This window comes from Clavispora lusitaniae (genome assembly GCF_014636115.1).
Source record: "Clavispora lusitaniae strain FDAARGOS_655 chromosome Unknown tig00002663_pilon, whole genome shotgun sequence".
NCBI lineage: Eukaryota > Fungi > Ascomycota > Pichiomycetes > Serinales > Metschnikowiaceae > Clavispora > Clavispora lusitaniae.
In genome coordinates this window covers 257171-281708 of record NW_027093982.1, presented here as the reverse complement: position 1 = coordinate 281708, position 24538 = coordinate 257171, and the positions used below count along the sequence as shown (strand labels likewise).

General features: G+C 45.2%; 10 protein-coding genes and 2 non-coding genes across 12 annotated transcripts; 5 read left to right on the top strand and 7 right to left on the bottom strand. All coding sequences in view use genetic code 12, as the record gives it.

The window, feature by feature from the left end:
• Window positions 1–527: 527 nt before the first annotated feature.
• Window positions 528–3434, top strand: FOB63_004768 (uncharacterized protein; the record flags this gene model as incomplete). Its single annotated transcript, XM_002617581.2, has 1 exon — window positions 528–3434. The coding sequence occupies one exon, from the start codon at window positions 528–530 to the stop codon at window positions 3432–3434; it is 2907 nt and encodes a 968-aa protein (XP_002617627.2).
• A 600-nt stretch (window positions 3435–4034) lies between these two features.
• FOB63_004767 (uncharacterized protein) lies at window positions 4035–5918 on the bottom strand (the record flags this gene model as incomplete). The annotated part of the gene is made up of 1 exon (XM_002617582.2): window positions 4035–5918. One exon carries the CDS (start codon window positions 5916–5918, stop codon window positions 4035–4037), a length of 1884 nt encoding a protein of 627 aa, XP_002617628.2.
• A 531-nt stretch (window positions 5919–6449) lies between these two features.
• FOB63_005671 lies at window positions 6450–6520 on the bottom strand. The gene has a single exon. It is a non-coding gene; the product is annotated as a tRNA-Gly (tRNA).
• A 7-nt stretch (window positions 6521–6527) lies between these two features.
• On the bottom strand, window positions 6528–6599 carry FOB63_005670. The gene has a single exon. It is a non-coding gene; the product is annotated as a tRNA-Asp (tRNA).
• A 1023-nt stretch (window positions 6600–7622) lies between these two features.
• Window positions 7623–9014, top strand: ARH2 (NADPH-adrenodoxin reductase; the record flags this gene model as incomplete). The annotated part of the gene is made up of 1 exon (XM_002617583.2): window positions 7623–9014. One exon carries the CDS (start codon window positions 7623–7625, stop codon window positions 9012–9014), a length of 1392 nt encoding a protein of 463 aa, XP_002617629.2.
• A 614-nt stretch (window positions 9015–9628) lies between these two features.
• Window positions 9629–10615, bottom strand: FOB63_004765 (putative lipase; the record flags this gene model as incomplete). The annotated part of the gene is made up of 1 exon (XM_002617584.2): window positions 9629–10615. One exon carries the CDS (start codon window positions 10613–10615, stop codon window positions 9629–9631), a length of 987 nt encoding a protein of 328 aa, XP_002617630.2.
• Window positions 10616–11075: 460 nt separating this feature from the next.
• MDM35 (uncharacterized protein) lies at window positions 11076–11318 on the bottom strand (the record flags this gene model as incomplete). The annotated part of the gene is made up of 1 exon (XM_066102427.1): window positions 11076–11318. The coding sequence occupies one exon, from the start codon at window positions 11316–11318 to the stop codon at window positions 11076–11078; it is 243 nt and encodes an 80-aa protein (XP_065958195.1).
• A 1065-nt stretch (window positions 11319–12383) lies between these two features.
• On the top strand, window positions 12384–13895 carry ASK1 (Ask1p; the record flags this gene model as incomplete). The annotated part of the gene is made up of 1 exon (XM_002617585.1): window positions 12384–13895. The coding sequence occupies one exon, from the start codon at window positions 12384–12386 to the stop codon at window positions 13893–13895; it is 1512 nt and encodes a 503-aa protein (XP_002617631.1).
• Window positions 13896–13952: 57 nt separating this feature from the next.
• On the top strand, window positions 13953–16019 carry FOB63_004762 (transcription factor domain family protein; the record flags this gene model as incomplete). The annotated part of the gene is made up of 1 exon (XM_002617586.1): window positions 13953–16019. One exon carries the CDS (start codon window positions 13953–13955, stop codon window positions 16017–16019), a length of 2067 nt encoding a protein of 688 aa, XP_002617632.1.
• A 298-nt stretch (window positions 16020–16317) lies between these two features.
• CRD2 (Crd2p) lies at window positions 16318–16542 on the top strand (the record flags this gene model as incomplete). The annotated part of the gene is made up of 1 exon (XM_066102426.1): window positions 16318–16542. One exon carries the CDS (start codon window positions 16318–16320, stop codon window positions 16540–16542), a length of 225 nt encoding a protein of 74 aa, XP_065958194.1.
• Window positions 16543–17707: 1165 nt separating this feature from the next.
• Window positions 17708–21088, bottom strand: RGA2 (Rga2p; the record flags this gene model as incomplete). The annotated part of the gene is made up of 1 exon (XM_002617588.1): window positions 17708–21088. One exon carries the CDS (start codon window positions 21086–21088, stop codon window positions 17708–17710), a length of 3381 nt encoding a protein of 1126 aa, XP_002617634.1.
• Window positions 21089–23030: 1942 nt separating this feature from the next.
• On the bottom strand, window positions 23031–24407 carry ANP1 (Anp1p; the record flags this gene model as incomplete). The annotated part of the gene is made up of 1 exon (XM_002617589.1): window positions 23031–24407. The coding sequence occupies one exon, from the start codon at window positions 24405–24407 to the stop codon at window positions 23031–23033; it is 1377 nt and encodes a 458-aa protein (XP_002617635.1).
• Between the last annotated feature and the right edge of the window lie 131 nt (window positions 24408–24538).

Sequence of the window (24538 nt, the reverse complement as noted above, 5' to 3'; positions counted from 1 at the left end):
TGGCTTCATTTTCATATGCCGACAAATCAAATACACGTTACGAATCAATGAAGACTGTAACGAATTTTCCAAAGCACGAAAAGTAGTAGTATGTACATACTAGTATGCTGGCTTAATTAGCTATCACCCAAGTGGGATCACGTATATTTTAAACTATCTTTTACACGTAATTTGCAAAAGATCGTTTATAATGAGAAAAATAGGAAAAAGGAGGACACACTTTTGCTGTTGTATAACTAGTTTCCCTTGAATCGAGGTAGTTTTACGCAATAACGGGAATGCACTAAGTGTGATTTTCTCCATTAATCGATTGAATGCACATTTCTATCATATTGTAGTATTTTGATTTGTAATCGAGATTTCTTCATCTTTTGGTGCTTAGCATCAAATCGCTCCTCGTGAATTTCAGCTTTTATTGTAATTTTTGCACTATGTTAATTTCCTTTTCTCTATTTAATATTTACCCACACTGTTCCAGATAGCGCGCGATATAATATAGGTACAATCTTCCACTATCAACACTCAACATGAGCGAACCCCGAATTTTAGATCAGGCGATTGTCAAGGATTTACTGAATCATATTTACGAAAAGAGAAAAGCCACGGCTTTCCAAATTGAAAGTGTTACCAAAGCCGCCTTGAGCCAGAATGATTCGGCTACCATATATAAAATCATTGCCGAATTAACAGAGTTAGCCAATAGCGGCTCCACGCCGGCGAAAATGGGCGCTATTACAGCATTGGGGAGTGTCTCTGTTGCTCTTGGCTCTTTTGCAATTGCATACTTTTTGGAAGATATTGTGAAGCCCATATTTGCTACTTTTCGAGACACTGATGCCCGGGTCCGGTACTACGCGTGTGAGTCCTTATATAACATTGCCAAAATCGCCAGAGGAGAGATATTGTTGTACTTCAACGAGGTCTTTGACATCTTGTGTATCTTGGTCACAGATACTGAGCTGTCAGTGAAGAACGCCGCGGATATTTTAGATCGTCTCATCAAAGACATCGTCAGTGCTAAACTGACTATCTACGTTTCGATTTTACATCAGCAAAACCGGGAAAATGAGATCCGCTCGAATGTTGTGGGTGACGATGGGATGTCTGTGCAAGTAAACGAAATCCAAGACCCCATGAAGGCATTTCTGTTGCCCAAGTTTATTCCAACGTTATTGGAACGGATGTATACAGTGGAGCCGTTTTCCAAAAAGTTCTTGTTGAGTTGGCTCGAATTGTTTGATGATATTCCTTCGTCGGAGCTAATTACGTTTTTACCCAACTTCTTGGAACCACTTTTTCGCTTCTTGATGAACAATTGTCCCTCAGATGTTCGTATTGAGACACAAAATTTGTTGAATATTTTCCTCAAAGAAATCAAGGCCATTTACAAAGTAAGGTATGAGGTAAAGAAGGTTCAGATTGTGAGCGAAAGAAAACGGAAATGGGCTGAAGCCCAGGCAATTTCTCAAGAGTCTGCGCAGGCTGATTCACCAGAAGATGAAGCTATTACTCAAGATTTAGAAAACTTGTCTGTGAAAAGCGGGAATAGTCCCAACATTGACGACAGTGCATCCATAAAATCATGCAGCACGACAATCATCCGTAAATCGGACAATGAAAAGTCTTCGGTACGTGATCAAAGTGAAGTTTATGACGAAGGCGACTCTTCATTATTTATTAATGGTCAAGACATTTTTATTGACTACTCACGGATTATTGATATTCTTCTATCTTTTTTGAGAACTGGCGTGCCTCGTGCCAATAACAGTGGTACCAAATTCAACGACTTGGCTGGCGAGAGTCACGACATCTACTTGGAAATTCAATCTACAGTCCTCAAATGGCTACAGGAAATCATCACTATCAGCCCTGTTAGCTTTTCTAAATACTTGCCTGACTGCGTTTCGATAATTGTGCAAAATGTTGCCCTCACAGACGACAATAATGATACAGACTTACGGAACCAATTTTTGAGCTTCAATAAGTCTTTGCAGTTATTTTTGGAGCGTTTAAATGAAGGAGGCGTTGCAGACGAAGGATCACTGGAAAATTTATCATCGCCGCCAGAATATGAAGTAAGCGAAAGTACCATTCAGGGCTTGAACAAAGAAGCCTACGATGAGTTTTTGGAGCTCTACCTAAATAGCACTCTTCAAGTGGTCATGGCCGAGTGTATGCTTTCCATAAATGAGCTTGCTCGCTTGACACTGTTGGACTGGTTGACGTTTCTATACTCGAGCTATCCCACCAGCTTTTTCATTCCAGACTCATCAAAAACCGATGATACTCTGCCCCCATCTAACAAGTACACCTTCGACTTAACATCGCTTCTCCGATCTTTTGCGGACGCCAGTCACGATGTCATTTCCAAGGTTTTGAATCTTGCATCACGGATATCCGAAGACAATCAAGACTTCTTCAAAGACTTCATGATCAAGTTAATTTTATTTTTTGAAGCCGATGGTGCTGAAGGGAACAGGACAGTGAATGTGGGTCTGGCTGGTGGCTCGCAAACATTGTCACGAAGCAAAATCGAGTTTATTATTCGTCGCTTGAGTGTCACTATAAGTTCTGAGAAAATCTTCAAAACCCTCTCAGAAGTGCTTGTGTCACTCAAACAGAAAAACATCGAGTTTATTAGCAATATCGTGGTTACAATCAATAACATTTTATTGACTTCACACGAACTTCAGGACCTTCGCAAGAAACTCAAAAATCTTGACATCTACAAAACTGAGGATTGGAACCTCTTTTCAACTTTATTCCAGAGCTGGTGCTACAATGTTCCAAGCGCTTTGTCTTTGTGTTTATTGACATCAAACTACGAGTTGGCTTATTCTATCATCAAAAACTTGGCAGAACTGGAGGTCACCTTTCAGCTTTTGACCCAACTTGATGTTCTCGTTCAGCTTCTTGAGCTGCACATTTTCTTGAAGTTGAGGCTCCAGCTTTTGGAGCCAGACAAGCATCCTTATCTTTACAAAACATTGTACGGCATTTTGATGATCATGCCGCAGTCTTCCACCTATAACACCCTCAAGAACAGATTAGCTGCGCTCGCTAATTTTCATCATTCTGGACTGGGTCTTCCTGTACCAATTGTACCTGTTTCAACTCCTAGCACAGTTGGAGCTTCTTCTTCCACTTCTACGACGTCTGCTCAACTCTCCACTAAGCGGAAGCGCATTAATGAGCTCGCTGAGAAGTTTGCCCGAGTTAACGACATGCACGATACCTACATTAATGAAGCGCGTCAAAGAGAAGCATTATCGGATGAATTATCGAAAAGTTCAATCAAGGCTGGTAAAATCACGTCTCAGGCAGGTTCAGATAGGCACGGCACTGATAACGGTGTACGTGGCTATGCAACAAGTACCCATCGCGTGCCAACAGCCTCAATCCATGATAATGGGAGCAGTATCTTGCATCCATAGATAAGGTTAACAGAAATGGACCAACAGATTTTGAAAGAGTGCTCGTTCGTGCCGTATGACTGTGAATGGAATCAGTAGGTCAGAGAATTTCCACGAAACGTTATCATTGAAACTAAGAATTCAGTTCACGTTGTATCACAGGTAGATGATACAGGTCAATAGATTCCATTTAGGATAATGAGAGTAAATTGGGATATTAATTTCGGATGTGTGCTACCACTGGGTAAACATCTTGATCCTCTCTTCATTACTAATCTAAATCATTTAATTGAATCCCAGCTAGGGACTGAGTACACACCAAGGGTCGAGTACCATTTGCCAGTACGTATCAGTGACAAGCAATTTTTATATTTGAGTCAAGCTAGTTCAGGAACATCCTGCAAAATATTCTAATAGAGAATAAACGGAGACGAAACATAGTAAGAGAATTGCCCTAATGTACAATTGATATGAGTCAAAATCATGTAATGGGACAAGACTCGTTCTCGCATCGCTAAGTTTTCCTGCCGTGATCTGAAGGGTCCTTTTACCTTATGAACGATTTCCTGTCATTTCTTAATATGCAATTTCCTATATGTATAATTCTGGTATCTATCTTATTTATATCGTGGCATCAGGGCTTTCAAATTCTTCTCCTCTAAGGTACTGAGCCACGTTTTTATTCAAGTCATCCAAACTTTGAAAGAGTGAGGTATTTGTTGTAGAGTTCGATGCTCTTATATCCTCCGCCGGTCTATGGGGCAGAGAAGGGTCTTTATGGTCTTCTTTATCCGTCTTATTTCTTAGTACAGAATCAACAGTCAGTGCTGAAGAAACCGTGACAACAGATCTGTTCATCGGCTGTAACGAATACATATTCATGTTCGATAAGCTGTTTGCCTCCGACAACTCCGACAGAAACATGAACCGGTCAAACCTTATTCCGAGAGTTGGGAATGTGAGCTGCTGTTTGGACGAGCCTGAAGAATATCTAGAAGATGAAGTGAAACGAGATTTCGGTGTGTTTTCAGCGTCTTTGCCAATGATGTGTAAAGGGCTAATGGAACTTTCTGAATCCTTTTTAATTTCTGATGAGATATCATTAATGTGATGTCGTGATGTCTTAGGGGATTTGCCAAATCGAGAAGTAGAGCTAATTTGAGGCGAAGGAAGCGGCTTGGAATAGACTGATGATGCGCTGTGTGGCTCCGAGTAAGAAGGCAGGTCACTTGCTCCCCAGCGTCCAGATTTGTTCCTTTTATCTTTCTTGGGGCCAAACGGATCGCTTTCCGAAGAGCTTGACAGGGCATTATCACTGGTGTTATTTGAAGAAGTAGAACTCCGGTTGAGAAAGCCATTTTGGCGGAGCCGGTACTCTAACTTTGCAGCTGTTGTTCTCCTTAATAATATTTCTAGAAGAAGCTTCGTGTCCATGTCTTCTCTTTCTTCCGGCTTCATGACACCAGCTTCGAAGGGTAAGAGAAGTTCGAATCTCGGTGGTACTTTGTATTTGCCTGCAAAAACTTTCTCCCGATATTCTTTATAGACCGTGTTGAGGAAGAGTTGACGTCTTGTAGAGGAAACAGATGCTCTCTTTGCTGGTGGGATCCTCTGCTTTATGCTTTTTTCTGAAGCCAGAGAGATTTTTGTGGCATGAAGTGGAGCCGCAGTAGAGTAAATTTCGGGATGCACTATTCTGGTGAAACTATTGTTCTTCGATATCTCAAAATACTCGGGCCGTGAGTGCAACTCCGGAATGACTTTGGCGATCTTCTTGTACTTGAATGTAAGCATTGTCCTAGGTAGCATTTCCCGCACAACAGCAAAAATATTGTCAAGAGAGAAAAAGTCATCTATCTCTTTCTGTGAATCGAAGCGTCGGTGCTGTTTGGAAATCGGTGTGTACTTAAAGGACGTTCTTCTTTTAATTGGGAATAGAAAACTGAATTTGGAGCCTTTTGGTTTGAATTTTGGGATTTTTTCTTTGTTAGAGCTTGACGAAAACACTGATTCCAGGCTGGGATTGTGCCTATCCCTTTTCATCATCTTATTTCGGCGCCTGATGGTTCTGTGCCTCATAGTGGACAGATTTCTTGAGATGACAGATCCAGCCCGATTCAACTCGGAGTCGTCAATCAAAGTTACAGTTGGGATCAGTTTGCCTGGACTAGCCTTAGCCGGCGACCGTCCAGCTTGAAGCTCCTTTTCAATATGAAGGTAGCTCAAAGACTTATACTCCCCTGAATCTGGAGTCACATTGAGCGAAGGAACCGATTGAGGGTCATAGAGGACACTAAAAGGGTTGGAGACACCTCGTTGATGTTGAGGTGGATTCCCTGTTTGCCGGGCTGGGGTTACGAGATATGGGCCTGAGTTGGGGCTGTTCCGATCTGGTGTAGCATCATCTCTACCTGGATGGGAATTCGAAGGCACAAGTGAATTTTGCGAGGAAAGAATCAGGCTAATGGGGTCTGACCACTGCGTTGGACTAACGATGATCAGCATTCTGTGCCCCTTTCTAGTTTTCAAAGAGTGTGGGGATCAAGGTCACAAAAAGAGGCCGATGAGTGAAGGAACGTGGAAAGAAAGTGAAGGTCGGGAATTGGAAGAAAACCAGGTGGGAAACAAGATCAAAGGAAGTGTTGGTTATGGTTAAGAAAAAGGTGATTTACGTTCGCCTGATCAGGCAAGCTTTTTTTTTTTTTCTGTAAGCCATGGTTATTCGGTTAAGTTTATGCGCACTGGCTGGTTGTGAGTTCCCAAAAAGGAAACATTGTTGATGCAATCCTATCTTGGCTGGCTGTTGAGATGGTTTGTTCCAATCTGCCGGATACAAAAAAAAAGTACCAGCGGCCCTTTCAAAATTAAGCTAAGTTATTCATGTACACACATGAAGGCAAAGTTATGATTCTATACCTTTGCCTTACTTTTTCCTTTAAGGACTTTTGTGAGCGATCTTGACGTATCTGAATCTGGCGTGTGCAGAAAAAAGTCGCACTCGTCCTTAATAAACGGTGCAATCGTTGATAAAAAAAGTGCGCAAGCCCGGAATCGAACCGGGGGCCCAACGATGGCAACGTTGGATTTTACCACTAAACCACTTGCGCTAAGGAGCTCCGCGACGGGGAATTGAACCCCGGTCTACCGCGCGACAAGCGGTAATTCTAGCCACTAAACTATCACGGATTTCTTGTTTTCATATTTTTGGCATGCCAATAATATGTGGTCCTTTATACTTCGTATTCAAAGCCTATCTGCTTAATGCTGCTCCGAACAATTTTATTTGTTTTTTTAATCACCTCTATGTGTGTGCCATAGCTTTCAAAGGCTGTTATGATTGAAAATTACCAGCTTTGGAAAATATTGGACTGGAAACAATTACCTTCCCTTCAGTTTCGATCCTCTGAACCTGTAAATGGGCGTTGAGAAAGCTATTTCAATATCACTTCATCCAATTTAGGTGTTTGCTCAAGCCAATAAGGTAACTATGGGTCTTGAGAATAGAGAGAAATCTGGAAGAAACCTTACTATGCACATCAAGTCTCTTGCTTATATATCTCTTAGCATGTGTCAGAATGGTATCTTAGTATGTGTTTGTGCAAGTAAAAGAAACTAAAGGACATGATATCATGTACTATGAATAAACCTGCTTGTTTCTGCTTATGCGGTAGTCTCTTTATAGGAGCTTTGTCTCCTGTTGTGATATTTAGGGTTTCTAAAGGTTTACTAGAAGGCAAATATGCAACCTGGAAACAACTTTAGGCTTCGTGTGATTTTATGGGTGAAACAACACTTTTGATGATGATCGTCAAGTCGAGAGAAAAAGTATGAAAGGCTAAATAGTATGAGAGTTCACAGTAATGTAATGGAAACAAAAATGGTTTACATAGATTTAACTGACTTCATAGACTAGAGTTTTTCTATTCTGATCTTAAAGTCGTTCCCTCATTACCCATAGAATAATGTCTAACAAGTCCCTTTCATGCTTCGCGTGTGTTTCTATCGCCCACGCCTTCCAAATTACCTATCCGTCTCTTTTCTTCGTCTCATACCTACTTTATATTGTTAGAAATACTCTCACTCACTTTAAAGCCCGCTCCATTTATTTTTCAAATCTCCCTTCTCTTGACTCGCTTCTTGCTTGAGCATCAGAGTACTGCGACCTCCAACTTTTAGTTGGAGAAGCGCGCCTTTATTAACGCTCTCAATATGCGCCTTCCACTTTCACTTCGGTTCACCAGAAAGTACAACGTAGCCATCGTTGGCACAGGCCCAGCTGGCTTTTACACAGCTCACCATTTGCTACAGAAAAGCGCAAGTCCGCTTAGAATAGACTTTTTCGACCGATTGCCCGCACCATATGGGCTTTCCAGATATGGCGTGGCGCCCGATCATCCTGAGGTGAAGAAATGTGAAGAGTACTTGGACAGAATCATGGATGAGCACAGCGAGAATGTACGGTTTTTTGGCAATGTCAATGTTGGTCAAGATGTCTCGTTGGCCCAATTGGAGAAACACTACCATTCGGTGGTTTTAGCGTACGGATGTACTGCCGCTGACAAGAGTCTCAGCATTGAAGGCTCGTCTTTACCAGGCGTGGTACCGGCGCGGAAGATTGTCAATTGGTACAATGGGCATCCGGACTCTGTTTCGGCAGAGATCCCCCCATGGGAGAAAATCGAAAATGTCACCATCATAGGAAACGGAAACGTTGCAATTGATGTTGCGCGTGTTTTACTTGCTGGTCCTCGCCACTGGGCGCCAACAGACATGCTGACACGGGCGGTGGAGCAGCTTGAGCGGAGTGCAGTGAAGAAAGTCAATATAGTGGCTCGTCGTGGCTTATTGCACTCTGCATTCACAAATAAGGAGATGCGCGAGCTCTTGCAACTCCCGGAGCTGCATTTTCTTCCCATTGCTGATTCTGTGATGGAGCCAATACGGCCCTTGGTGAATACATTAGGACGTGTGGACAAGCGCAAGTTTACAATGCTAGAAAAGGCGTGTGGTGCGCCTCCCCCACCAGAAGCTAAAAACTCATGGGCCCTTGAGTTCTTTCAGTCTCCAAGGCAGTTTGTGGCCGCACAAGATCCTCAACTTCTCTCGGAAACTGTTTTTGAGGAAAACGAACAAGACGGGGCAGGGGTGCGTCCTACAGGCCGTCTTCGGCGCCTCAAAAACGATTTGGCAGTGTTATCTATAGGCTATTCGGGGAGAGGCTTGCCCGGCTTCGAAGAGTGCGGGCTCGTTTTCGACGAGAAGAAGAACTGTGCTCTGCATATCGGAGGACGCATGTTAAGTCCACAGGGAGAGATTGTACCTGGGTGGTATGCAGCCGGATGGCTACGTAGCGGACCTCGTGGGGTGATTGCATCTACGATGATGGAGGCGTTCGACACAGCAGAAAAAGTTCTACTGGATCTCGATCTGAGAGGCATGTCGGAAGACAAAGAGGACATCAAGCCTTTTTTGCCTGAAGTCGTTGAGTGGGATGGATGGACGAGAGTGGACAAGTATGAGTTGGAAGAGGGCGCACGATTGGGCAAAAGTCGAAGCAAGGTAGAGAGCGCCGAAGAAATGGTGCGTTTAGCCCGCCCTTAAACGCGATTGATATCTTGGGAGTATCTGTAGCAAGGGCAAATGGATACTGAGCTAAGTTTATCCAATCGAGAATTGAAATATACTTGTTTGATTGGTACTTTTGACGCCTATCATCTACCCATTTGTCTCACGTCGAATGAATGTCTATGTATATATAACCATTGACCAAACTGGTCATCAATGAAAACTAAAGATGAAATTCCCAATCAGGAATATGATGAGAGTTAACTAGAGGGGAGACAAGACTCTTTTTCATTTCTTGATTGTTTTGGTCTAAAGATACAACCACAAGATGACATTCGTTTACCTTGAAAGCAGTGGCCCCTATGAATCGAGAGAAATGTACTTGAGAACAAAAAATGAAAAGAACCACGAGTCTGGGATGTCACTCACATTAGCTTTCATCGCAGGGAACCTAAAATCATCTTATCCGTTTTGAAAACAGTACCTACGTTACTTGTCATAAAGTAAGAAAGAAAGAAAATTGTATTGGAAGGTTGACTAATGAACTTGAGAGTTATACTTTAGCAAAGGCTATTAACGCTAAGATTCAACTTGAAAATTTGCTTTTCTACTAGGCTATTAACTTAAGCATCAACTTAAAAGTTGCTCTTCTAACTGCTCTTGCATGTCGAGACACGATAAAAGTAGCCCACATGGTCAGTGGTGCTATACTCGGTTGGAAAACGGCGGCCAAAATCGTACTTTGCCTCGGTGTTATAGTCAAGTCCACCACGAGTCACCAGCTCCCGAGTCTGGTTGACGCCAGCTTCGCCCAAGAAATATTCGTAGCCAGAGTGCTTGTAACCAGGCGGGAGCATTGGAACCACGTCGTGGCGGTGAACCATTCTCACTAGCGCGGTGCGGAGGGCGGTAAACGAGCGGTTTTGGTCAATGTGCGCGGCGGCAGCGCGAGTGTCGAACAACTTGTCTGCAAACAGGGCGAACTTGCTGTTCCCCACGCGCGGTGCGCCCAAAGTCACCGCCAAAACGTCGTGGCCCAAAAGTCGGAGCTCAATGGCAGACATAAGAGCCATGGCTCCTCCTAGCGAATGGCCTGCTACCACCAACCGATAATCGGGATAGTCGGAAATACATTCTTGAACCTTTTTAAGAATAGTGGCGCCGTTTGTTCGAGTGAAAGTGCCAAAGCCTTTGTGGATATAGCACCCTTCACAATCAAAGCCAAGCGCAGGCGAAAAGTTTGGGTTAGAGTGCACAACAGGCTCGTATCGCACAGGAAACGCATTGAGGTTTTTCACCCAGTCGCGCGCAGACCCAGTGCCCTTATACACCAAAAAGAGAGTCTGTTCCTGGTGGTCAACGGCAATAAAGCCCAGCCCGACTTCAAGAAAACCCAGAAAATCAAACACATGGTTCACTTGGAGCGTGTCAAATGCTGCATCTGAACATGCTTCGGCGGGACAGTGGGTTGTGTTCATAAATGTTTGTTCGTGCCACGGGCGCACACAATAGGCGAGCGACGCGAGGCGCGCAAACCACTGGAGCTGGGAAAAGTCGGGGTCGGTGCGAACAGGATGCGGGGCGGCAGTAGCCCACGAAATGAGCGAAAGCGCGACTAGCGCGAGGAAACACTGCATTGGCTTCGCCCGACCAAGTGCGCGCAGACACTTTTATAGCGGGCGTCGCCCGGCAGAGCACACGCGCGGAACATAAACCGGGACAGGCGAGTTTCTAACAAGCTGGTTTCACTGTGAGGCAATAGGAGAAACTCCAACCCAGACAGAGACCACTACCGTGGAGTGGAATCTATAGAGCAGGGCTAAATCTAGTGGATATCTGATTTGATTGTAGTTAAATGAGATTCTTATGACACCATGGTCATGTCTTCCAGAAATTACTTTGATCAGTCACAGCTTCTCACCATCTTGCTCCTAAAAGAGTCAGAGTGTAGCTTTAAAGAATGCAGACTTTTTACCTTCGCCCCTTTGGCTCTACAAAAGATACATCATTTCCTTTCTTCCTGTATTGATATAGACAATGTGACACCCGGAAGATACGGGACCCTTGATCCCGTAGGTACCAACGGTTTTTGTGGTTCTACTTCTTCAACTCCTCAAACGGCTGATCTTCACGTGCTTTGTCCAACATAGGCTTGATTTTGTGGCTGGCCAATGCTGTGTTCACACATGTGATGTAATTGTCCCAAAGTTCCGTGCACTCGTTATGGAGCGACTTGCCCTGCAAGAATTTTTCAGTGTACCACTTGTTGAAGCAGTCATCGTACTTCGTTTTGGCATCGGTGCATTCTGGAGCAAACGATACCGACATGATGTTTCCCATTGTGAAGAGGAGAAGTGTTCTGGCAGATGGAAGGGTGCAGGACTACGTGAGAGAAGTTCAGCGAAAGTAGAATGAGAAAAGACGAAAACAGAAAAAAAACAAAGAATGATAGGAGGGGCAGATAAGAATAGAAACAGGTTGTGAAGGAGAGATATGAGGAGCTTCTATAATTTGACTTCACAATTACCTTTGCGCGGGAGTACTACAGACATACCCACTAAATCCTGGAAGACAAAATGCGCAACGAGAAACCAATGAAAATAAATGGTTCGAACAATAAGAAGGAATGCCTCCGTTTCATCACATTTACATGTACAATAGCAGTAAACTGGGGAGTGAGCATCAATATCGGTAGAAACCGTCCTTTAAATTGAAAACCTATTTTGTGGTCAACAGAAACCAAACCAGAAGACAAAATACAAGAGGGACTTGTTGTCAGAAACGGTATATCATGGAAATAAACTGACCTTGTGGACAAAAGTATACTTGCAAACTATGTTCAATACACCTTTACTTTTGGTCCGTCCCGTATCCAAGACTGCAAATGATAAACATGATTCCTTTGTTTCGAGGCGTGCAGACGTAGAAGATCTAATTCAGTCGAAAAAATTCAGCTAACGGATAAGTCAATTTCGGTAACGTCATAAACACAAACTAAGCAAGACGTCTGAAGTTCTAATTGATGAGTAGATTTTTCTTTCCGCTTCAACATTATCTTTTTATAAGCAGTAGCTTCAGCATCTGAATTGACGCGAATCTAACAAATGACACCTACGGCCGACTTAGACTCCAATTATAGACAGACTCCTCATCATTGCAGTATACCTTGGTACTATAGTTTATAACACACAATTACCAAAAATAAAAAACGTTCACGGAACTAGAGTCGCATCTCCAATAAGCGGGTGCAAAAACGTGTGGATAGGCGGTATGAAGGAAATCCGATGCGTATTCTCTGCGCGAAATCGCGACTCAAAACAACCCCACGAAAAACAGAAGTACTCATAATAAAAACGAAAGCACCAAGAGCTGGAAAATAAAGCTCTGAGAAAGAAAACCAAAACAATGTCCAGACGAAAATCAACAGTCCATGTGGCACGTGCACGCGAACAGGAGGACTCACCAGCGTTGGAACTCGAACGGTTAGAACAAGCATCAACTTTACTTCTACAGGAGATTGACCATAACCTTTCACGAGCTAACGCCATCATAGGCGATTCTATATTCCCCGTGTTAAAGAAATATGCTGCTGCTACTGCGCAGGCGTCGAGCCATGTGGGTTTTTGGAAGCATTTTTTGGAAGAGGCTGCCGATGTGGAGATTTCCACAGTTGAAGAACCGCTTCAGGAGCCAACGCTGCAAAAACAAGAAAGCCAATCGACGAGCAGAAAAACAGACAGCAAAAACAAGAACGATTTACAGCCCCTGGCGGCTAGCACGCCGCCATCATCCGATCGGCACATCGAGACCTCCACTCCGCAGCTTCGCCGCACCCTGCCGTCATCACCACAACTAGTGGCTGTCTCTGGTGGACAAGTGGCTGTGTCGCCACGGAAACGCACGCCTCGTGCTGCTGATACTCGTCTGCTGGTGCTTCAGAACTTTCTCAATTCTTCTCCCACACTTCCTGAACCTCCCGTACTTCTCAGCGAAATTGGCCGCGCACATGCAAGCAGCTCCAGCGCTCAGCCGCGTGCTCTTTCGCCTCATAGCGATTTGGGTCGTCTTCTGCCGATAGCACTTCCCCCAGTACTTCCAGCTGCAACGCCGGCGCGACAAGGTTCGCCGCAGCGATTTCCGCTCACACCTAATTTCGGCTCTTCTGCAGCTAGGGCGCCGCCAAGGTCCACCACTCAGTTTGCTGATGAATCAGATTTGCCTGCTCCCACCCAAATCGCACGTCAAGATGAGAGCGATTTACTCCCACTTCCACGTCTCCAGACTGTTGCATGGGGTGGAGAAACGGACGATTTGAACAAGAGCAGCAGAGAAGAGCAAGGGTCGCCGAAGAGACGCCGCATGGATAATGTCTTCCTTGAACGAAGTGAATTCCATAGTGTAGAGAAGACGCGCTCCATGTCGGACATATTCGACGAAGTCCTTCTGGAGCACATACCAGGGATCGACCAGGAGAAGAAAAACACTGAAGCAGAAAAGCAGAGGAACGCAGAAAGAGGCACGATAAACGGTGAAAGTGAAGAGAATATCGTAACACACACTCTGGAAGCGATTTTCGAAGCAAATCTACCAACGAACCCCAAAGAGACTATAGGGGAGGACTTTGATGACAACTTAGCCGAGGGAGATTTACGAGGCAGAGGCGCTGGATATGCATCGGCCGCTTTTACGCGAGAATTGTCTGCTGAGAGTTCTGAGATTGCTGGTATAACGTCAACTACTCCATTATACACAACGGCAAATCTCGATGCAGAAGAAACCAGAGCTGAAAATGCAAACGAGAGCCATACTGGAACAAATCAGAACTTATCCCATTCTCTCGATTCAAACACTTCGGACCTCGGCTCTTTCTTAGGGGAACGGTGGAAATCATTGGCGAAATCGCTCCACAAGAGATAGGGTTTGTGTGCACACCAACATCTTTAACTTGTTAAGCTACACCCATTGAATGCGGTAATGGCCAAAAGAGGCAATGCAGAGCAAGCATCAAAAGTAACCAAGCCATCTCAACCTCATTCACGTATCTCCCGCCTTATCACTGCCTGTCTGCGATGCCGTCACAAGAAGATTAAATGCGATCACAAGTTCCCTACATGCACCAATTGCGAGAAAGCCAATGAACAGTGTGTGGTCAAGGACCCTGAAACCGGCGAGGAAATATCACGGTTGAGCATTCAAAGCTTGGAAATCAAGCTTCGAGAAACTACAGAAGAATTGAACAGATTAAGAATGGAAAAAAAGGGGAAAGCATTCCAACCGCAGGAACCCAATCCATTAACTTTTGGTAAGGTTTTGTTCATGCGAGATTCCGACATGGATCAGAAACATGCAAACGACATACCCTTTGACAGCATCAATCTTCCTGAACGCTCATTCGCAGAATCTTGCATTGTGTCATTCTTCAATCTGTCCAATGTTCAGGTTCCCGTATTGCACCGTGATTATTATATGCATACGTATTTCAAGCCTCTTTATGGTACAGTGGGGAAAGATTTGTGGTCGAGGCTTCTTGAAGAGCACGTTGAACATCTGAAGTACATTGAAACGCCCGTGAGCGTGAATCATGTTGACCTGAAACAGAAGTGCTTGTTTTTTCTTCACATTATCATCGCCATTCTGACGTCACAGCACCAACAAAAGTTTCCACTCACAATATCTGACCATTACAAGAATCAGGCATTCAAGTACGTGGACCACGTATGGAAGGAAGAGGATAAAACAGATAGGCCAGAGATATCAAAGCTTGAAATATTGCAGTCTTTACTCTTACTTGCCCAATACTCTCTTATGAGACCGTGTCATCCAGGTGCATGGTATTTAGTTGGAACGTGTGTTCGGTTGTGCCAAGATTTAGGTCTTCATGACGAACCGTTGTATACAAGGTCGCTGGATGCTTTCGTTATTGACATGAGAAGAAGGTTGTTTTGGTCCTGTTACTCGCTCGATCGTCAAGTGTCTATCTATTTTGGGCGCCAATTTGGCATTAATAGCAAGCAAATTGAGTGCCCGTTTCCTTCGGCTCTCGACGATCTGATGATTTCTGTTGACATGTCAGAGTTATCACAGAATAGTGTGCCGATCACGAATAATCCTAACCTGAAACTAATATCATTTCACTTTTTCCGATTACGAATCCTTCAAGGGGAAATATATGACTTCGTCAATGACGTATCTCATAGGATAACTAAGCTGGAGAATCTAAACGATGATAAAATCCACCAGAAAATACATCAACATGATGATTGGAAAAGTCAAAAGCATACGGAACTTTTGTCGTGGTTTGAAAACGCCCCCAAGGGTAATGCAAATCAACAATTTAATGAAATGGTATTTAAACTTAACTTGAACCAAACAATAATCCAAATCTACAACATCAGTGCTATTACTCCGTACATTATACAATCAAGTCACCACCGGATTCTCTACGAGGCAAGTCGGCAAATAATATGGACATATGTGCAACTCACGGAGCAACAGCTAATCAACTTTTCATGGGTAGCGATCAACAATCTCTTCATTGGTGCTAGTGTTTATCTTTCGCTGATCACGGGGGATGATCAGATCCGAAATTCCATATCTTTGGCTGGGCTTCGAAAAGATTGTGCTGGAGTATTGACAGTTTTTGATGAGCTTTGCAATATATGTTATGAGCCAGCAAAAGAGTTCAGCAAAAAATTTGAGATACACAGCCGCAGCGTCATTGAGCAATGTCAGAGAGAGCAGGAGGCTAAGAGGAACGTACAATTGTCTTCGAATTCAATATCTAAAAGCGTATCCGAATCCAATATTTTCAGCAGCGTTGGAGGGACAGTAATAGTTCCTGCTAATCTTGTTACTTCGCCACAGATAAACACGAGCGTTTACGATGGGCAAAATGAACCTCAGCCTTTCCAAATTGAGCCAGACTACTTTGATGTGTTGCACGATAATGATCAACTAATAAAGCAGATGATCGGAAGCATTGACGCCACATATGAGGGCATTTTCAATGACATTGAGTATGATGATCAAGATGGCAAGTAATCAGCGTTTAAGATGAGATGCTGGGCTGGTCCAGTATGACCCAAAACGGCATTATACTCAATTAGTCAATTCTATCGATAAGCTTCCATGGCAACAGGCTGACATTTACGCGGCTTATGATTGGCTGTTACCCACAAACAAAGCCCGTGCACCATGACCAATGAATTTCTATCTGCAGTCCCGGGACTTCTGTTTTCGGAATCGCATGATTTGGCTGCAACAAGTGGAATGTATAAATAGTCTTCGTTTCGCAGATACTTTCCTGTTCAATATTTACATTTCCATCATCTCTTTAATCATGTCCTGCTCTGCTGCTGAATGCGTCTGTGCCAAAAAGTCTACCTGCTCCTGTGGAAAGCAAGCTGCTTTGCACTGCAACTGTGAGAAGGCTCCAGTTGAAAACGCTGTTCCTCCAAAGGAAAACTCTTGCTCGTGTGGCAAAAGAGTCAAGGGCCAATGCACTTGCGGCAACAACGACTGTGCTTCCAAAGAAGGTGAAGTCGATTTCACTGGTACTATGTGATTAATTAATCAAGGTGGGTTATATAATGGGTTGTATAATAGAATAAAGCCATCCGGATAGTTGAATGTAAGTGTAAAATTTGAAGGCCAAATAAACATAAAATGACGTGTTTTTGGCACGTATTCCTGAAAATCACCCACCCAAATGAAGACGCCTTAAGGTGATTGTTTACCGCTTCGAAGAAGTGTTTACAGGTTATGTTATGTTTCCTAAGTTTATAACATGTTATTCTCATTCGTAACTTTTTTTTGCTTTGCAGCTGCATACGATCAGCATCTGAAATTGGCTACAGTCTCATCAAAATTAAGGTATTGTAAAGTATAGTCTGTAACGTTGGTGCCACTTCCTGTTTGAATATTGCGTCGTAGAAAAAGCGATCGAGAATTGTTTAGCACCGTTCGCTTCAGACAGCACCGAAGCATTAAAGATTAAATCAACTTAAGCATTTGTAGAAGAGAAGAGGTTGATGTTTGAGGCTAATATATTTGGATCGAACTTCTAAAGCTACCTGATAGTTATAGTTCTTGGATCTTAGCAGACCATTGATCCAAAGAAGAATGTAGTGCGGAACTTGTTCCTTTGTGAGAAAACACTAGCATCTCTACACCAGTCTTTACATTATTCCACAACCAAGAATGTGTATAAAACAATAGGAATACGAACAATTTGATGGAGCATTCGGGCATGGCAACTGTTCCTGGACTATGCTTTGAGCGACGTGACAAAAGTGTGCATATAAGCACAAAGACTCCACAAATTCTGCATCTATCCAACTTCACCTCTTAAACTCATCTTCTTTTGTCATGGCCAGGCTTTCCGGACTACAAAGAGAGGTGCTTAAGCTTTACAGGGCATGCATGCGATCAGTTAAAACAAAACCACTTGATACCCAGGACCATTGGCGTTCCTATGTGCGGGCCGAGTTTGACAAGTACCGGTCTCTTCCGAAAAAATCATTTAGTGTGATTGAGCATCTTCTCCGCGTGGGCGCCCGGAGGCACGAGATGTACCTGAATCCCAATATCAAAGATATTCATTAGTACTTAACAAGAGAGAGTGGTGAAGTGAAGTTGTCCAACTTCAATGATACAGGGAGATAATGAGACAAGAAGCACAATGAGACTTGTAGGGCAGTGAGTCATGAAACACGTCATTTTGACGTGGATTATAGATCGTGCGCTTCAAACACCTGCGCAAAGTTGGTGAAAAGCAATTCGGTGGCCTCATTCCGCGGCCCCATGTCTGTCATCTCGCGTTCGCCCGTGACGTCTCTTGCAATAGTCGGCGCAAACACTACCGACAAGTTTTTGAAGTTCATGCGGTTGACACTACTGTAGTAGTTGACTAAGTCTAGGTGCTTGGCCACCAAGTACAATACGTGCCTGTTGGCGGGAGGGAGGCGGGCGACCACTTGGCTCGACAACTCATTGCACCGCTCGTTTATATCGCTGGTGCTTTTACCTACCAGAATGTAGCCATCGTACAAGTTATAGGGAATCAACGGATCAGGCAATTTGCGTAAGTAGCGCTTTAACGCGCTAGTCACAGCATTGATGTCGCCAGCCAAAACCTCTTGCAAGCGGGCCATCAGACGTTTATCTTGGGAAGAGCTGGCAGGAAGCGCAGCAAAAGCATTTTCAATGGCTGTGATTGCTGTGTTTCCACCAGATATACGATAAATGCCCTCCACATCCAACCCACGCTTTTCAACCTCTTCAATGCATTTTGACACTATAAGCGGCACCTTTTCGTTTTCGTAAATGGCACGCCTTTGTATGGTGGATGAGAAAAGTGGCACCTCAGGCCCACTGCTTCCATTGGCAATGGCATCGAGGACTGTGGTCAGTCGTGACTTACTGATGATCGTGTTGAGCGCTTTCCGCGCTCCAGACTCTTCGTTGCCGCTCTGGATGGTGTTCGAAGACACAGACGTGCTCATTTTCAGGCTTGATGGTGAAGGCGCTAATGCAGGGGAAGAACTGTCTCCAGGAGTCATTCGCGGCCGACGCCAAAACCGGAGCCGTGTAGCACGCTGAGTTTCACCGCCATCTTCAGCAACTGCATCCAAGGTGGCCGCATCGTTATCCAGAAACCGCGAATCCAAGTCAAAACGGCGAGACTCTACATCAGAGCGACGCAGTTCCACACGCAGAGTGACATCTGAACGGCGAGACATACTGTTCTCGTCAGCAAGGGAGCTGTTCTCGTCAGCGAGAATTCGGTTTTCTTCTGAGAGTCTTTTCTTCTCCGCTACCATCTCATTGATATCGCGAAGTAACAGCTCATGAGTCTGAGTCTCAGTAGCGATTTTCTTCTGGAGCGTCTTTATCGCTTCAAATAACTTGTTCTTGTCGCTGTTCAACTTCATGTTCTCCGCAATCAAGTTTTGCTTGTAGTTCTCGAGTTGGTAGATCTCGAGCTTGGCCAGCCGCATCTCGAGATCCGTACGGTGCATCTCGCTGTCTCCACGCGAGTTGTCCTTATAAGGCAGACTCAAAGGTAACGGAGGAGTGCTAAAGGCCAGGCCGTGCACCGAACCCTCCGACACGTGCCGCAGGTGGCCCTTGTCCAGGCGCGCCTCGTCTTTGTTTTTGAAAAAGCCAAACTTGTTAGAGAGTCCACCCAGTCCGCCAGAAATTGAGCGCTTGTGCTTGATCAGCATCTTGCGCCGCACAGTCTGCTTAATACCACCACGGTCGTCATCACGGGAGATGGTAGCTTCCAAGTTGGTCACTGTGCGCGGACCCAAGTCCAACCCCAAGCCACGCGGCTCATCTGCAACATCTGGCACATCCGGCAATGCAATACGAGGAGGCGGTGATACAGCGTGGCGCGGTGTACGGAGTTGCGGTGTCCCCAATGGGATTTCGTCTTGCGTGATACTGTCGAGACTGGCGTCAGGGTTGCCCATGTGGGAGTCGATCGTGCTGAAGTTAGAGTACCCGCCAAGTTGAGAACCATTGCCGCTCGTATCGATATCGCGGCTTGAACCTAATTCACGACCGGTAAGCCCATTGTCACGACTGTCGCGACTTGTGTTAGTGTCGATGTTGGTGTCTCGGCTAGTGTTGGCATCAAAGTTCGAGGTATCTGGCTCAACCACACGCGCCTGTCTGTTGGCACGAGCCATGGGTGACGATGCAGTGGATCTGCGACCCAGATCCTCACGACGGCCGTCTTCCACCGACCGACCCAGATCTTCTGCGGACGGACGGCTCAGTTCAGCAGAAAAGCCGGCACTTGAGAGTTCTGCTGCGTGGAACCCATTATCATGGTACTGGCCAGGAGATAATAACAAAAAGTTCTTGTGAGGAGAGTCTAAGCGTGGTGGGTCGCCCAAGCGAGGCAGCGGGCTGTCCAGATTCGGCGTGTTGGGCCCGCTGAAGGAACCGATGAGGTCCAAGATAGCGCCTGAGTCGTGTTTATGTTGCAGCCGTGAGAAGCGGCGTTCTAAGCGTTCGCGCACGCGCCGGAGTTTCAATTCATCTTCGGAGTCGTTGACCTCTTCAATGTCACTGGCCATTGCCGCAGGATCAAGGGAGCCTGTGAAGTTTGACGTTGAGGCCTGGACTGGAGTTTTCGCAGGATCATCTGTTTTCGTATCGACCCCTTTGTGTTCAGCTACTTTATTCTCTCCGAGCTTGTTGTTTTCATAATGATCAGAAGGTCCAGCGACAGGGCTTGGAACCTTTCCAGTAAACGGAGGTTCCTTTTCCTCTCCAACTTCTATGTCACGCACACCAATTCTAGCCACATCGGGGCTAGCGTCTCTTGATGTGGCCCTTGTATCACGCGAAAGGAGGCTTTCACGGGAAACATCCCTCGAAAGCCCATCCCTTGAGACAGCGTTACGCGAGATGGCATCTCTTGAAGGCGTTTCTTTAGAGATAGCATCTTTGGCAGGTGTAGACGTCTTTGTTAGATTCGTGAGGTTTGTAAGGTTTGATAGATTTGAAAGATTGGAAATGTTGGATATATTCGAGATGTCTCTCGCAAGAAAGTCTCTAGGCTCGAGGTATGGTCCATCTTTTGAAGTTTCACTGGATTTATCTTCATCTGTGTCATCTTTACGAAGAGCAGGATGAGGTGGCAACTGTTTGTTCAAGGAAACGTCCAGTGAATCTGGACGCAGCAGCAGTTCAAGCTGAGCCATCTGACGGCGCTTGAGATCGTACTTCTTCTTCTTTGCAATCAAGCGTTCGTGACATGACATACAAAACAAACCTTTCGAAGTCCGAGCATAGCGCAAGTCCTCGATTTTCAGCTTACAAACTCGACAACGGAAACAGCTCGAGCAGTAAGCTTGGTCACCCGTGAGAATGGCCAAGTCATCAATTTTCTTACCGCATTGTTTGCAGTTGTATGAACATTCCAGACATATCAAGCTTCCGTTGCCGAGGACAAGGAAATTGGAGTTGCAACCCAATGATTTGGAGCATTTCGAACATGTGAAGCATTGAATGTGCCAGCGATCATCGCCGAGTTCGTATGCGTGGCCACCGACAATCTCCAAGCCACATTTTTTACAAGCTTGATCCTCAGACATAGCGGCGAGAGCTCAGATAAATGGGGCCTGTAGATTGAAATTGGATGAAACTGGACAGTGACAGGTGCCAAAAACGAAGTAAATCGACGAGAATCAGTTGGGTGTAGTAAGCGGCTAGAAAAGGACTAATCAAATACCACGAGATTGACAGAAAGCAGCCAATAAAAGATGGAATCAAGATAAGTTCTTCTGCGGTCAAGCGGCACAATCCGATAGGGATCTAGATTTCAAGTGGCGCGTCTCCCGTGGGGTTTGAGGGGTCGATGCAGAAGACGAAAACCAGGTTTGTCTTTGTCTTTCTTCAGAGAAACCGGGATCAGGCGAAGTAGTGAAAGATGGGTTGCCTGGGTTGGTCAAGCGGAGATCCGTCAGCGGGAGTCTGTGATCTCAGCGGAAGATGAGAAGAAAAGTGGGTTTGTCTCGGAGAGCCAGGCGGTCCTGCACTGCGGACGATGTGGATGTGAATTCAGTAGCCAGGCGGCAAGCAATTGGCACAGCGAAGGAGTGGAAAGGGCTGGGATCAGAGGCCAGGCTATGGAAACGGAAAATGATGGGTACTACTAAAAAGGTGTCGTTCTACTGTGCGCGCGCGTGCACTCCATTTACTGGTGAAACAATGTCGCAGAATGCATGGAGTTGGTGCGACGCTGGTTGCTATTGGAGCTGGGCCCATTGTTCTTATCAGTTTGTTGGCACGGCACTAGTAGCCTTGGTCTAAATGGCGGGGCTTTGGCCGGCGGAATGTGTGTAGTTTTGTGTCCGACATTCTCGCGACATAATGGGCCATGCTTCAGTCTTCGCACTCTCGTCCGAACGGATTCATTTTACGTCTGACATGAGTGCTTTTGTGCTGTAGTTGGATGATGGGGGGTTGGACTATGCAAGTTTAAGCTTGGGACGGTCTGGGACGTTACATTTTACCGGCCGAGTCAATCATGTATGCCGTAATTATTCACGTGTTCAATTTTTACGATGTCTCCACTAATTATGTCTCTATCGGGTAATTCCGTTTCATGCATGTCTCTACTATCATGTCTCTTGCAATAGATATGTAGTACCTCTACTAAGGATGGGTGTTAACAAATTCTTTCTGTGACCACTCCACCAAACCTTTACCACAATCTACTAATTTTCGTGTTAGTCTGGTTTTTAAGTCTGGTTTTTACGTGCAATAGAGTCGATAAAGTAAAGGTTGATTTCGCAGTCAACTTGACCCAAACAATATTCACAGAACATAAATCAAAGGCCATCGAACGGTTCAGACTTTTCATACTTCTATCGGTGTGATTTTGAAACGTCTTCTCCAACAGGAATCGACAGCCCTTCATTTTGAACCGTACATTTCCTTACCCAAGCTCACCTATATAACCTCTCACTTCTGGAAAGAATAAATGACATGGAGTTCTGTTTGACTCTGAGAATCGCAGATTACGAGCTTGTTACTATTTTTCCTCCAAAGGAATGAAAGGAGGTTCGAGCACTGAGCCGTGTTGGCCGAGAGTGCATAATCACACAGACGATGCTGTACATCAAGTTTACTGTCGAACTTACAATCATGAGAATACTCGTGGTATATTATATTACTAAGCTGCAGAAAGGCAGATGCTGAGACTCGGAATGGTGCTTGGCTGGAGGAAAGAGGGACAAAAGGAACGAAATCCAGCGGCACCACACCGCGTAAAGGTCAGGATTTTGAAAGTCAGACAGACTCCAGAGTGGCATGGCCAAAATTCTAAGACAGAATATTGACAAGATGCCAGCTCTTCAAGAAGAATGCTATAAGCATGAACAAGCCACGGCTTACGGCACGAAAGTAATCAAGGGGCTCAATCTGTGAGCGGCGGTCTAGAACTTCACACTTGAGACAAGACAAAATAAAGGCTAGAGAAACAGGACCGGCGCAAAAAAACTGAAAAGGGAAGAACAACGGTAAGTAATTTGTCTATGGCTTGAAATCAGCTAGCTGTTTTCCATCGCCATCATCAATGTACAAGTCATCCTCTCCTGACCAGTCAACCACAATGTGGCGGTCAAGATCGGTGTTTTTCAAAATGTCATTACGTTCTTGTTCCCAGTTGCGCTGCCTGTCGGCAAAGCCTTTATCCCAGACCTTGTCGTAAACCTTCATGATTTTAGCTTGCTCTTCTTGACGAACCTCTTCCAATGCCATCCACTCCATGTGTTTCAAGTCATCAGAAGAAGGTTCGTAAATGTGCCAGATGACATAATGAGGTAAGCCGACCACGGAATAGCCCATGCGCTTACTCAATTTGCCGAACGCCTCTGTTTCGGCGTGCTTTTCAAAGGAAAATGCTGGGAAGTGTGAGCCCGTGCGGAAAACACGCGCCTTTGTCAAGATGGAAACACCACCAATGCCATCCAAGTCCATTTCCACCTCTGGATCTCCATATGGATCACGTAAGTACGCCAAGTGCGGTCTCCAGGTTTGGTATTCGACGTAACCTTCGACAATGCATGCGTCCTCGTCCAAAGTGTCTGCTAGCTGCAAACCTCCGTCAGATTCCTGCCACGAGTTCAAGTCGTACGGTTGTTGGTTTCCCAACCAGTCTGGTAACGGTCTCCAAACATTTGGCACAATCACATCTTTGTCATGGTGCATCAAATCTTCTAAAATAGTTGGAGGCACAGTTTCCACATCAATATCACGCCAATAGACATAAGAGTGGTAGGGTTTCACTGCCACGGTCCAAAGCCAATTACGGGCACGTGCCATCAACTTACGACGGGGACCTTGGGCGGCAAACCCGTGTCTATCACTGAAGGACTGACCAATAACCTGGCCAAAGTCCTTTTCGAAGATTTCGATTTCGCCAAAACGCATGCTGGTGTCTGGGTCGTTTTGCACTTCGTTCAAGTGTCTCTTTAGTTCGCCCATGGTATCATCGCTCGAGTCACTGACAAGGAACGCCAAATCAATTAAGTTGTGCGGATAAGTCATGTTCTTCATGTGGCCAAAGAACATGGGTAAGTGCGCAGCAGCGTCTCTCAAGGGAACGCAGAAGAGCACACGCTCATCGCGTTGCCAGCCGTCGGGCAGCCCCGTGTAATGCTGCAAATCAAAGTATTGCACTGACGGAACGCGGCCGAAGTCAGGGGTATACAACCCTCCTCGAGGCACCAAAAATTGGAAAGCCGCCAATACGAATAGAAAAACAGCCACCAAGACGAGTTTTGCCCGGTGACGAGCCCATGACGCGGTGAGATCTAGTCGGTGCAATGCCGCACTTAACAGAAAACCCCGCAGAACATCTTTTTCCGAGCTGTAGTCGTACGGCGTCATTTGGATGATTTGCGCCATTGGCGAGTAGGAAAAAAAGACAACGGGTACGTGGAAAAGAGAATAGAAACACGCGGCTCAGGAGGGGGCGATGGAAGCACGTCCACGAGAGTTGCAGTGGAGCGGCGGGAAGGCTTTTTTTTTGCAACGAT